Genomic DNA, 12,932 nt, shown 5'->3' with positions numbered 1-12,932 from the left:
TGCTGCTGCAGAGCAGGACTGAACCCAAACCAGGGCTCTCTGCTGCTGCAGAGCAGGACTGAACCCAAACCAGGGCTCTCTGCTGCTGCAGAGCAGGACTGAACCCAAACCAGGGCTCTCTGCTGCTGCAGAGCAGGACTGAACCCAAACCAGGGCAGAGCAGGATTAAATCTATCCAAGGGCTCTCTGCTGCTCCAGAGCAGGACTGAACCCAAACCAGGGTTCTCTGCTTAATCCAGAGCAGGACTAACCCATCCCAGCTTAATCCAGAGCAGGACTAACCCATCCCAGCTTAATCCAGAGCAGGACTAACCCATCCCAGGGGCTGCAGGGGGTGAGGATTGCACTGGCTGGGACACGGCAGGGCCAGCACAGGGAACAGCGTGGTGGGACAGGAACAGCTCGTGGCACTGGAATGGCATCTCCTCTTAGCTGTCACTGCAGGGCTGTGACATCACACCAGGGCTGTGACATCACACCAGGGCTGTGACATCAAACTGAGCTCTGTCCCTCCAGGGCTGTGACATCACACCAGGGCTGTGACATCACACTGAGCTCTGTCCCTCCAGGGCTGTGACATCACTCCAGGGCTGTGACATCACACCGAGCTCTGTCCCTCCAGGAGCCCAGGACAGATCAGATCCTGCCCAAGCCTCGGTGAAGTTCAGCTCTGAGTGTGGCACCAAATCCCCTCTCCCCAGCACAACCAGCACACAAAATCTTACAACTGAAACCAAAAACAACCCTGCAACCCACACAAAATAACCCTACACCTAAAATTGAATACAAAACCCCAAAACCAACCATACAACCAACCCTAACACCATTCCAACCACAATTCCCACCACAAACTCCAAATAAATCATAACCTACAACTAAAATTAAATACAAAAACCCCAAAACCAACCATACAACCAACCCTAACACCATTCCAACCACAATTCCTACCACAAACTCCAAACAAATACAACCTACAATTGAAATGAAATACAAGAAACCCCCAAACCAACCATACAACCAACCCTAACAGCATTCCAACCACAACTCCCACCACAAACTCCAAATAAATCATAACCTACAACCAAAATTAAATACAAAACCCCCAAAACCAACCATACAACCAATCCTGACACCACCCCAACCACAATTCCCACCACAAACTCCAAATAACCATCTACAAATCCCAAACAAAACATTAACTCCTTCAATACTTCAATCATCCCTCAAATTAAAAAAATAATCTCAAAATACAAGCATAAAACCCATAAAAAAATCCTCAAAAAACCCCACAAAAACTTTAATCTTAAAACAAAATCTCCTTATAAAACTACAAGAGCACCCCTCTATTTCCCTATAACACATAAAACCCCATCCAAGCATAAAACCCATTAAAAAATCCTCAAAAAACCCCACAAAAACTTTAATCTTAAAACAAAATCTCCTTATAAAACTACAAGAGCACCCCTCTATTTCCCTATAACACATAAAAAAACCATTTAAAACATTAAAAGTTCAAGTGAATATCAAGCAAACCCCTCGGAAGCAGTGCTGTCCTGGGGGTCAGTCTGTCAGCACACAAAGTCTGAAACTCTCAGCAGCCAAAAATCCAACCCCAGGTGTCCCTGCCCAGGGCTGGGGGTGGAGCAGGTGAGCCTGGGGGTCCTTCCCAACCTTCCAGGCTGCTCCTGCTCAGCCAGGGGGGATTTCTGAGCCTGTCCTGGGATTTGTCAGCCTGTCCTGGGATTTCTGAGCCTGTCCTGGGATTTCTGAGCCTGCCCTGGGATTTCTGAGCCTGCCCTGGGATTTCTCAGCCTGCCCTGGGATTTCTCAGCCTGTCCTGGGATTTCCAGCCTGTCCTGGGATTTCTGAGCCTGTCCTGGGATTTCTGAGCCTGTCCCGGGATTTCTGAGCCTGCCCTGGGATTTCTGAGCCTGCCCTGGGATTCCCAACCTTCCCTTCACAGCCAGGGGGGATTTCTGAGCCTGGCCTGGGATTTCTGAGCCTGCCCTGGGATTTCCAGCCTGTCCTGGGATTTCTGAGCCTGTCCTGGGATTCCCAACGTTCCCTTCACATCCAGGGGGGATTTCTGAGCCTGTCCCGGGATTTCCAGCCTGTCCTGGGATTTCTGAGCCTGTCCCGGGATTTCTGAGCCTGCCCTGGGATTTCTGAGCCTGCCCTGGGATTCCCAACCTTCCCTTCACAGCCAGGGGGGATTTCTGAGCCTGCCCTGGGATTTCTGAGCCTGCCCTGGGATTTCTGAGCCTGCCCTGGGATTTCTGAGCCTGCCCTGGGATTTCTGAGCCTGCCCTGGGATTTCTGAGCCTGTCCTGGGATTTCTGAGCCTGCCCTGGGATTTCTCTGCCTGCCCTGGGATTTCTGAGCCTGCCCTGGGATTTCTCAGCCTGCCCTGGGATTCCCAGCCTTTCCAGGCTGCACCTTCACAGCCAGGGGGGAGCAGCTCAAGCCACCCCAGGCCATGCAAAGGAAGGATGTCAAATTTCAATCCCTACAGACCAGAACTGTGACCTTTGTTTGCCCAAAATCTGCTTTTCTTGAGCTTCAGATCCACTTTGGCTGCTCCGTTCATGACTCCAGAGGGATGGGCCTGCACAGAATGTCACTGTGCTGACCTTATTGCAGTTTTGGCTCTTTATCCTCCTCCTGACACAATGTTCCAGGGAAAAAAGGGATGTCAGCCTGGCCAGCTTCTTCCCTGATCTCATGTTTACCCTTTTCCTACACCCACAGTCCAGGGGAGGACGGGGCTCTCTGCCCTTCCCTGCAGAGATCGCTGCAGAGGGAGCTGGGGAGGACAGGGACAGGCTGTGTGCCATTCCAGTGGCACAGGGCAGGCTGGCCGTGCCTTGGCTGCTCTCCTTCCCCCAGGACATTCCTGCAGCTCCTGGCACCTGCTGCAGCCTCCAGCAAAGCACAGCCCTTCTGCCAGGAGCCGCAGCAAAGCCAGGGAGGGCTTGGGTGGGACCCAGCACAGATTCCTGCCTGGCAGGGTGGGATGGAATTCCCAGAGCAGCTGGGGCTGCCCTGCACCCCTGGCAGTGCCCAGGGCCAGGCTGGACAGGGCTGGGAGCACCTGGCACAGTGGCAGTGTCCCTGCCATGGCAGGGTGGCACAGGGTGAGGTTTAGGGCCCCTTCCCACCCAAACCATGCCAGGATTCCCCAAGGACGAGCTGGGCTCCAGTGAAGGTGCCCACTCAGCACCACCCCTGTTTGCCACAGCAGCACAAACCCACCAGGAGTCACCCAGCACAGGCAAAACTGAAGCGTTTCCAGCTTGCTGCCCCAAAATGCCCGTTTCCCCCAAAAACGAGCCCCCAGGATTGCCAGTGTCCCCAGTGAGAAACAGCACAGGAGCCCGGGGGTGCCAAGCACGGACTGATGCTCGTCAGAACGAAACCGTGCCTGCAAAGGCTGCAGACCTGCAGGAACATCTGCCTGCTCCGGGGACAGCAGAAGGCAGAAGGGCTCCCTCTGCAGCGCATCCCGGAACCCGCACAGGGCAGAAAAACGGGGATGGAACAAAGCCCAGGCATTCCTGCTCCTTCCCTCGCAGGACATGGAGCCATGCCCGGAATATTAAGGCATTAATTAGTTTTTCGTGCATGGACTTGCATGTGGCGGGGAGGCAAAGGAAAGGATTCCTGAAGAGACGGGAAAGCTTCCCCAGCACGTGGAACCCCCCCGGATCTGCCAGAAATCAGCCACGAAGCCAGCTGAGAGCCCCTGCTCCCCTGGCCAGGATGCCACAATTCCCCAGCAGCCCTGCCCGGGGCAGGAAAGCTCCCTGGGGAGGGAGGGAGGGATAACTGTGGCACAAACACCACACACACACACACACACACACACACACACACACACACACACACACACACACACACACAAACACACACACCGTGCTCTGCTGGAAGCTCTGCTCCAGCTCCCAAAATCCCCCCACCCATTCCCAGGGCCCATTTGCATACAAGGCAATTAACAGAAAATGGATTTCATGCAGGAAGGGGGGAAAAAAAAGTCAGATCACCTACAAAGTGGAGTCAACTTACTGCCTGCTTTTGCTCTTCTTCCTAGAGATGTGGGCAAAAGGTGGAGAGAGAGAGAGAGAGAGAGGAAAGATCATGTGAAAATGTGAATTTTACCACGTGAAAATGCTGATTTCACACAAAACACCCAGAGAAAGGACAGAACGTGGTGCCAGCAGCTGCAGCACGGCAGGACACGAGGGCACAGGTGACACTGGTCCCACTGTCCCACTCCAGGGGGCTCTGGTGGTGGGGCACATGGGATGGGGAGCCCTGGATACAGGAGAGGAGAGCCAGGGGTGTCTGCTCCTCCAGGCAGGACTTCGTGGCCTCAGCCTGGCACAGGAAGGTGCCCTGCCCATGGCAGGGGGCATCTGGGTGGGATTTGAGGTCTCTTCCCACCCAAACCCTGCCATGATCCTCAAATCCTCTCCTGCTCCAGACCTGAGACGTCTGGAGCTGCCCTCGAGCCAACAGACCCCAAATCCACCCCTGAAGTCTGGAGCTGCCCCTGGGAGTGTCCAAAGACAGGAATGTGCCAGCACAGAGCCCCAGCAGCACAACATCCTTCTGGCTCAGCTCCCCTGGCACTGGCAAGGGCAGAGGAACCAGGGCTGGGAGGGCACAGGACACGGCACCAGGGATGCTGGGCAGGGAATGAGGAGCAGGGAGAGCAGCTCCTGCACTGCAGCACGTCCCAGTACAAAGAAAAGGTGAAATTCAGGAGAATTTCTCCCCTTTTGGAGCAGGGAGATGTTCACTGTGGCAGGGCCTGGGCTGGTGGAGGCACAGCCTGCCTTCAGCTACAGCAGAATTGCAGGGAATGAGCAAAATGTCACCCAGGCCAGAGCTCCCTTGGGAATTCAGGGAATTCGAAGTCCCGTTTCCATGCACTTTGTCCTCTCACAGACAAGAAGCAGCAGGGTGTGCCCCGGTGTGTGACACAGGGCTGCAGGGGGGGCTGGTGACCCCGTCTGTCCCAAAGCAGCAATTCCAGCCCTTGCAGGTGACCCCGCCACCGTGGCCCTGCAGCAGGAGCAGGGCCGAGCACAGCCCCCCAGAAATTCAGGTCATGGCATTAAAACCCTGGGATGAAAGCTCCTTCTGGCCTGGAAATCCACGAACCCATTTATCAACCTTCCCCTGCTGATCTCCCATCTGAGCAGGATTAAGCAGAACCTTTCCCTTAATTTAAAGCAGCTTCTCCCTGCTGACCACTGAGAGCTGCTTTCCCACCCAGCCTGGGAAGGGCTGGGGGAGAATTCCGAGCCTTTGAGCAGATATTTTTGGGTTTTTCTGCCAAGACTTGGGGTCCTTCAGCTGCGGTTTTGGTGTTGTTTGGCAGGTGGGAGGCCACATTTCCCCTTGTGCCTCCCACCAGCAGTGGGACTCGTGGGACCAGAGGGGGACCCAGGTCAGGGAGAAGATCTTCAGTCACCTCCACCCCACAAAAACCAAGTGTTGCTTTGAAAAAAGGAGGCCCTGGCATTGAGCACAGATGTGAAAAGCCCTCTGAGGAGGGCTGGGCTGGCTGGGGCTGAGCAGGGCAGGATAAATCACGGAGGAAATGGTCGTGGAGGAGATGCAGGAGTGAAATGGGATCTGTCTGCTGGATTTCCGTGGAGCTGCCAGGGAGGAGCACACGGGGGTCCCCAGGGACCCTCAGCACAGCCAGGCCGTGGGGGCTGTGGGAATGGGGGAATGAGGGAAAGGCTGGATGGAGCTGCAGCCCTGGGATGGCTCAGGTGGGGAAATCCCTGAAATCCCACCTGGGGACACCTCCCACCATCCCAGGGGGCTCCAGCCCTGAGAAACCCGGCCATGGACACTTCCATGGTGGGGCAGCACAGCCCCCCTGCCTCCCCTCCCAGTGAGTCTGGGATTCCAAAATTTCCCAGAGCTGGAAGCCCCAGGCAGAAGGGTCAACACTCCTGGTCAGAAATCACAAAATGGTCAGAAATCAGAGATGGGAACACTCAGAAATCACAGAATGGGAACAATCAGAAATCATGGAATGGGAACACACAGAAATCACAGAATGGGGACAGTCAGAAATCACAGAATGGTCAGAAATCACAGAATGGGAACAGTCAGAAATCACAGAATGGGAACAGTCAGAAATCACAGAGTGGGAACAGTCAGAAATCACAGAACCAGAACAGTCAGAAATCACAGAATGGTCAGAAATCACAGAATGGGAACAATCAGAAATCACAGAATGGTCAGAAATCACAGAGTGGGAAGAGTCAGAAATCACAGAATGGGGACAGTCAGAAATCACAGAATGGGGACAGTCAGAAATCACAGAATGGGGATGGTCAGAGATTACAGAATGGGAACAGTCAGAAATTACAGAATGGGAACAGTCAGAAATCACAGAATGGTCAGAAATCACAGAATGGGAACAGTCAGAAATCACAGAATGGGAACACACAGAAATCACAGAATGGGGACAGTAAGAAATCACAGAATAGGGATGGTCAGAAATCACAAAATGGGAACAGTCAGAAATCACAGAATGGTCAGAAATCACAGAATGAGAACATTCAGAAATCACAGAATGGGGATGTTCAGAGATCACAGAATGGCCAGAAATCACAGAATGGGAACAGTCAGAAATCACAGAATGGGAACACACAGAAATCACAGAATAGGGATGGTCAGAAATCACAGAATGGGAAGGGTCAGAAATCACAGAATGGTCAGAAATCACAAAATGGGAACAGTCAGAAATCACAGAATGGGAACACACAGAAATCACAGAATGGTCAGAAATCACAGAATGGGAACAGTCAGAGATCACAGAATGGGGACAGTCAGAAATCACAGAATGGGGATGGTCAGAAATCACAGAATGGCCAGAAGTCACAGAATGGTCAGAAATCACAGAATGGAAGGGTCAGAAGTCACAGAATAGCAATGGTCAGAAGTCACAGAACCAGAGCAATCAGAAATCACAGAACCAGAACAGCCAGAAGTCACAGAACCAGGACTGGTTTGGCTTGGCAGGGACCTTGCCCAGGGCCCTTCCCTGCTCTGAGTGCCACCCCACTGCGTGGGGACAATGGGTGAGCCTCGAGGACAGCCTTGGATGGCCTTGCACACATGGGCTTTCCTGGAGCCATGGAATGTTCTGGCTTGGGAGGGACCCACAGGATCATCACCCCAGCTCCTGCCCTGCCCAGACCCCCAGTCCCACCCTGGCTGTCCAAAGGCAGGGTTGGGGATGTGCCATGCCCTGGGGCAGTGCCCAGCAGCCTCTGGGGACAGAACCTTTCCCAAAACCCACCCCAAATCCCTGGCCCAGCTCCAGCCCTCCCGTGGGTCCTGTCCCTGTCCCAGATCAAGGTCACAGCTGCCCCTCGGGGGAAGCTGCTGACACCTCCAGGATCTTTCCCCACTCTCCTTTCCTTCAGAGCGGGATTTGAGGCCCCAAACTCTCAGGCAAGCAGAGCTGGGTGAGCTGAATGCAGCCCTAAATGGTGAAATGAAGGCAGCATTAAAAATGTAAAAAATACTGCATAAGAAAATGGAAAAAAACCCATAAAAGCTTAACAGCTGATGTAAATTATACATGAACAGCTCTGAAGAGCTCCAAGTGATGAGAGAAACCAAAACCTGGCGGGGAAAAATCGTGTCTGGCAGGGCTAAAACCACTGAAAACGAGAGCTGGAAATAAACACCAACATCAGGAACAAAGCAGAGCCTGGAGGCAGCAGGGGCCGGGGTGAAATCCTGAGCAGGGCAGAGGGAGGGAGGGATCCTGGCTCTGCCTCCTCCCCTCCCCTGGAGCCTGCACCAGCAGCCAGGCAAGCTCTGACACCAGCCATGAGAAGAGGTGGCAGAAGTACCTAGGAGAAATGATATTTTTAGCTCAGCAGGCTGGGGAACTTGCAGCTTAAAAGAATTACCTGAGCCAGGAGCTACCTGGGGCAGGGCAGGGGATTTGTGCTGGCTCCTGGAACGTCAGGGCTGGGTTCAGACAGGGAGGGGAGGCAGCTCAGAGGACAGAAACTCCTTGGGGTGACCCAAGTGGGACCCTGCAGGGCCTAAAGGGGCTCCATGACCTGAGCCTGTCATTCCTTCATTCCTACTGAGGCATCAGGAACGCTGATCCACTTGCAGGTGGCACCGGAGCTCTGGAACTGCCTGGGAAGGAAATCTTGCCAAGGAGAGCTGAGTTGGTTCTCTGGGTGTATCCCAGGCTGGGTTTGTGAAGGCACAGACACAGGAAATCTGCAGGGCAGGGGCTTTACCCCAGCATCCTCACCAAGCAGTGAGCAGGAAGCAAACCTAAATAAAAGCAGGAGCTCGACCTCCAGCTGGCTTTTCCCAAATACAAAAAACATAAATGTGAAAAATGGATATAAAAAATGTGGGCAGGGCTCAGAGCCCATCCCAGGCAGACTGGAGCAGGGGGCTGGAGGGGCTCAGCTGTGCCTGGTTAAGGGATTTTAAATCCCTCTCTAAGGGGTTCCAGCCCTGAGGGAGCAGAGCTGGGTGAGGGAGTTCTGGTGGGCAGAGCTCAGGGGGCAGAGTGTTCTGGTGACATTTTGCTCATTCCCAGCAATTCTGCTGCAGTGAAGGGCTCCTGGGCTGGAGGGAGGAGAAACTGCTGCAAGGCCAGCTCACACGGGAAGCAGGCACACATTTCTGACTGCTCAGGCCAGCCTGCACTGCTGGGAGCTCCCCACCTTGGACTCCTCCGGCCCCAGAGCAGATGTCTGTCTGGAAGAGCTTTAACCGAGGAGAAGCTGCAGGGCTCCAGAGGGGGAATGGAAAGAGCCCCTTTGGAGGGGAAACCACAGAATTCTGAGCATTCTGTGAGCAAGGTGTAGGTTTGGCTTGGCAGGGACCTTGCCCAGGGCCCTTCCCTGCTCTGAGTGCCACCCCACTGCGTGGGGACAATGGGTGAGCCTCGAGGACAGCCTTGGATGGCCTTGCACACATGGGCTTTCCTGGAGCCATGGAATGTTCTGGCTTGGGAGGGACCCACAGGATCATCACCCCAGCTCCTGCCCTGCCCAGACCCCCAGTCCCACCCTGGCTGTCCAAAGGCAGGGTTGGGGATGTGCCATGCCCTGGGGCAGTGCCCAGCAGCCTCTGGGGACAGAACCTTTCCCAAAACCCACCCCAAATCCCTGGCCCAGCTCCAGCCCTCCCGTGGGTCCTGTCCCTGTCCCAGATCAAGGTCACAGCTGCCCCTCGGGGGAAGCTGCTGACACCTCCAGGATCTTTCCCCACTCTCCTTTCCTTCAGAGCGGGATTTGAGGCCCCAAACTCTCAGGCAAGCAGAGCTGGGTGAGCTGAATGCAGCCCTAAATGGTGAAATGAAGGCAGCATTAAAAATGTAAAAAATACTGCATAAGAAAATGGAAAAAAACCCATAAAAGCTTAACAGCTGATGTAAATTATACATGAACAGCTCTGAAGAGCTCCAAGTGATGAGAGAAACCAAAACCTGGCGGGGAAAAATCGTGTCTGGCAGGGCTAAAACCACTGAAAACGAGAGCTGGAAATAAACACCAACATCAGGAACAAAGCAGAGCCTGGAGGCAGCAGGGGCCGGGGTGAAATCCTGAGCAGGGCAGAGGGAGGGAGGGATCCTGGCTCTGCCTCCTCCCCTCCCCTGGAGCCTGCACCAGCAGCCAGGCAAGCTCTGACACCAGCCATGAGAAGAGGTGGCAGAAGTACCTAGGAGAAATGATATTTTTAGCTCAGCAGGCTGGGGAACTTGCAGCTTAAAAGAATTACCTGAGCCAGGAGCTACCTGGGGCAGGGCAGGGGATTTGTGCTGGCTCCTGGAATGCTCAGGGCTGGGGGTTCAGACAGGGAGGGGAGGCAGCTCAGAGGACAGAAACTCCTTGGGGTGACCCAAGTGGGACCCTGCAGGGCCTAAAGGGGCTCCATGACCTGAGCCTGTCATTCCTTCATTCCCACTGAGGCATCAGGAACGCTGATCCACTTGCAGGTGGCACAGGAGCTCTGGAACTGCCTGGGAAGGAAATCTTGCCAAGGAGAGCTGAGTTGGTTCTCTGGGTGTATCCCAGGCTGGGTTTGTGAAGGCACAGACACAGGAAATCTGCAGGGCAGGGGCTTTACCCCAGCATCCTCACCAAGCAGTGAGCAGGAAGCAAACCTAAATAAAAGCAGGAGCTCGACCTCCAGCTGGCTTTTCCCAAATACAAACAACATAAATGTGAAAAATGGATATAAAAAATGTGGGCAGGGCTCAGAGCCCATCCCAGGCAGACTGGAGCAGGGGGCTGGAGGGGCTCAGCTGTGCCTGGTTAAGGGATTTTAAATCCCTCTCTAAGGGGTTCCAGCCCTGAGGGAGCAGAGCTGGGTGAGGGAGTTCTGGTGGGCAGAGCTCAGGGGGCAGAGTGTTCTGGTGACATTTTGCTCATTCCCAGCAATTCTGCTGCAGTGAAGGGCTCCTGGGCTGGAGGGAGGAGAAACTGCTGCAAGGCCAGCTCACACGGGAAGCAGGCACACATTTCTGACTGCTCAGGCCAGCCTGCACTGCTGGGAGCTCCCCACCTTGGACTCCTCCAGCCCCAGAGCAGATGTCTGTCTGGAAGAGCTTTAACCGAGGAGAAGCTGCAGGGCTCCAGAGGGGGAATGGAAAGAGCCCCTTTGGAGGGGAAACCACAGAATTCTGAGCATTCTGTGAGCAAGGTGTGGCAGCAGATAACCCCACAGCTCCTGGGGAGGGCTCCAGCCCAGAACTGCAGGGTGAGAACCTCAGGGCTCTGCTCCAGGAGTGGGGAACCCCAGGGTGGAGCTGGTGCAGCCTCTGTGGCCCCACACCCAGCCCTGGCACCCCAAGGGATGGAGCTCCCCTTGCACCAGCCCCACCTGCCCTGGAACAAAGCTGGTAATGAAAAAAGGGAGCTGGGGAGGGGCGGGGACAGCCTGGAGGGACAGGACACAGGGAGTGGCTTCGGAGTGCAAAAGGGGATTTGGGTGGGATATTGGGCAAGAATTGTGCCCTGGCCCTGGCACAGGGTGCCCAGAGCAGCTGGGGCTGCCCCTGGATCCCTGGCAGTGCCCAAGGCCAGGCTGGGCACTGGGACACCCTGGGACAGTGGCAGTGTCCCTGCCATGGCAGGGCTGGCACTGGGGGGGGCTCCAAGGTCCCCTCCCACCCCTGCCCTGCCATTGTCACCCCTGTGCCACTCCCACCCTCCTCACCCCTCCCCCAGCATCTTTGGGGCTCCTTGTCTTGCCCCAACCCCCCCAGGCCAGGCTCTGTCCCCAAACCCCCAAGGCACAATGTCCCTGACCCTGGGAGCTCAGCCTGGGGACACTCCATGGAAACAAGGGACCCTCATGGGAACCCAAGCAGGGACGTTTTGGGAGCTCAGAGGCAGCAGCAGAGCCCTCAGGCAAAGCCCAGCTGTGCCAGGGGCTGGGCAGGCTCAGCTCCCTGCCCTGGCACTCACACTGTGCCCTGCTCCCTGCCCTGGCACTCACACTGTGCCCTTCTCCTTGCCCTGGCACTCACACTGTGCCCTGCTCCCTGCCCTGGCACTCACACCTTGACCTGCTCCTTGCCCTGGCACTCACACTGTGCCCTGCTCCCTGCCCTGGCACTCACACCTTGACCTGCTCCTTGCCCTGGCACTCACACTGTGCCCTGCTCCTTGCCCTGGCACTCACACTGTGCGCTGCTCCTTGCCCTGGCACTGCTCCCCTGCCCTGCTCCCTGCCCTGGCATTCACCCCCTGCCCTGCTCCCCATTTATTTCCCAGTGCCAGTGAGGAGTGCTGAGCCCAGGTACCAACCCAAACCCCTCTGAAACCCCCCAGATTTTGGGTTCTGCATGTTTTACCCACACAAACCCCACTGGGCAGTGCTGAGCCCAGGTACCAACCCAAACCCCTCTGAAACCCCCCAGATTTTGGGTTCTGCATGTTTTATTCACCCACAAACCCCTGAGGGCAGTGCTGACCCCCAGGTACCAACCCAAACCCTCTAACCCCCCAGATTTTGGGTTCTGCACGTTTTATCACACCAGCCTGGAGAAAGGCTCACGCCCTGCTCCCCACGCGGGGCTGCCATGGCCGTGGCTTCTGGCATTTCCAAAAGCTCCTGCTGCTCCTCGGGAAGGGTTTTGGGGAGTGGCAGCAGAGCAGGGACCCGGGGAAGGAGGGAAGGAAGGAAGGAGGGATGGAAGGAGGGAGTTCTGCCTTTGTCCTTACCTTGAGCAGCTTCATCAGCCCCTCCAGCTGCACCATCAGCTCCCTTCGGCTCTCCTGCAGCGCTGACATCCTCTGCTCCAGCTCGTCCTTCCTCTGCCTGTGCCGGGACAGGAGGGCAGGGCGGGCTCGGGCTGTGCCAGGCTGCCAGGGACCGTGCCGTGCCGTGCCACTGCCCTGCTCCCCTCAAAGCTCTGCTGTGCCTGCCCAGCACCGCAGGCAGAGCCACCCTGGTGTCCCCCAGCATCAGAGCAGGAGCGAGGGGACAGGGGAGAGGGGAGAGGGGAGCATGCAGGGGAGAGGGCCACTGAGCTCTGGGGGTCACACAGCAGCCAGGACACTGCAGCACGGCCAGGTGACAGCAGCAGTGACCGTCCTGCCCTCCCTGAGTGCTGCAGATAGAATTATTGTTATAGAGAATATAGAATATTATGTCTATATTGTATATGTTGTATATATATTATATATTACTATATATAATATAAAATAAATATATATTATATATTATATATTACATATCACATATTACATATTATTAATATAAAATAAATACATAATATATAATATATAACATATAATATACAATATACAATATACAATATAATATATATTATACATTATATATTTATATTATATATATAACATATAATATATAATATATAATGTATAAAATATAATATATAATAAAAAATA

The 12,932-nt window shown here is 54.7% G+C and overlaps 1 protein-coding gene across 1 annotated transcript in view; it reads right to left on the bottom strand.

Moving 5' to 3' along the window:
* LOC120502940 (dystrobrevin beta-like) overlaps window positions 1-12,932 on the bottom strand; it is a 71,111-nt gene that overhangs the window by 54,949 nt on the left and 3,230 nt on the right. The window contains exons 2-3 of the mRNA XM_039710960.1: window positions 12,243-12,339; window positions 4,063-4,083 (exon numbers count right to left, since the gene is read on the bottom strand). Coding sequence (XP_039566894.1) covers window positions 4,063-4,083; window positions 12,243-12,311 — 90 coding nt within the window. The 5' untranslated portion in view covers window positions 12,312-12,339. The remainder of the gene's footprint in view (window positions 1-4,062; window positions 4,084-12,242; window positions 12,340-12,932) is intronic.

Source organism: Passer montanus, unplaced genomic scaffold (genome assembly GCF_014805655.1).
Source record: "Passer montanus isolate IOZ18808 unplaced genomic scaffold, ASM1480565v1 scaffold239, whole genome shotgun sequence".
Taxonomy (NCBI): Eukaryota; Metazoa; Chordata; class Aves; order Passeriformes; family Passeridae; genus Passer; species Passer montanus.
The sequence above is the reverse complement of the archived record's forward strand: the minus strand, read 5'-3'. Positions and strand labels throughout refer to the sequence as shown.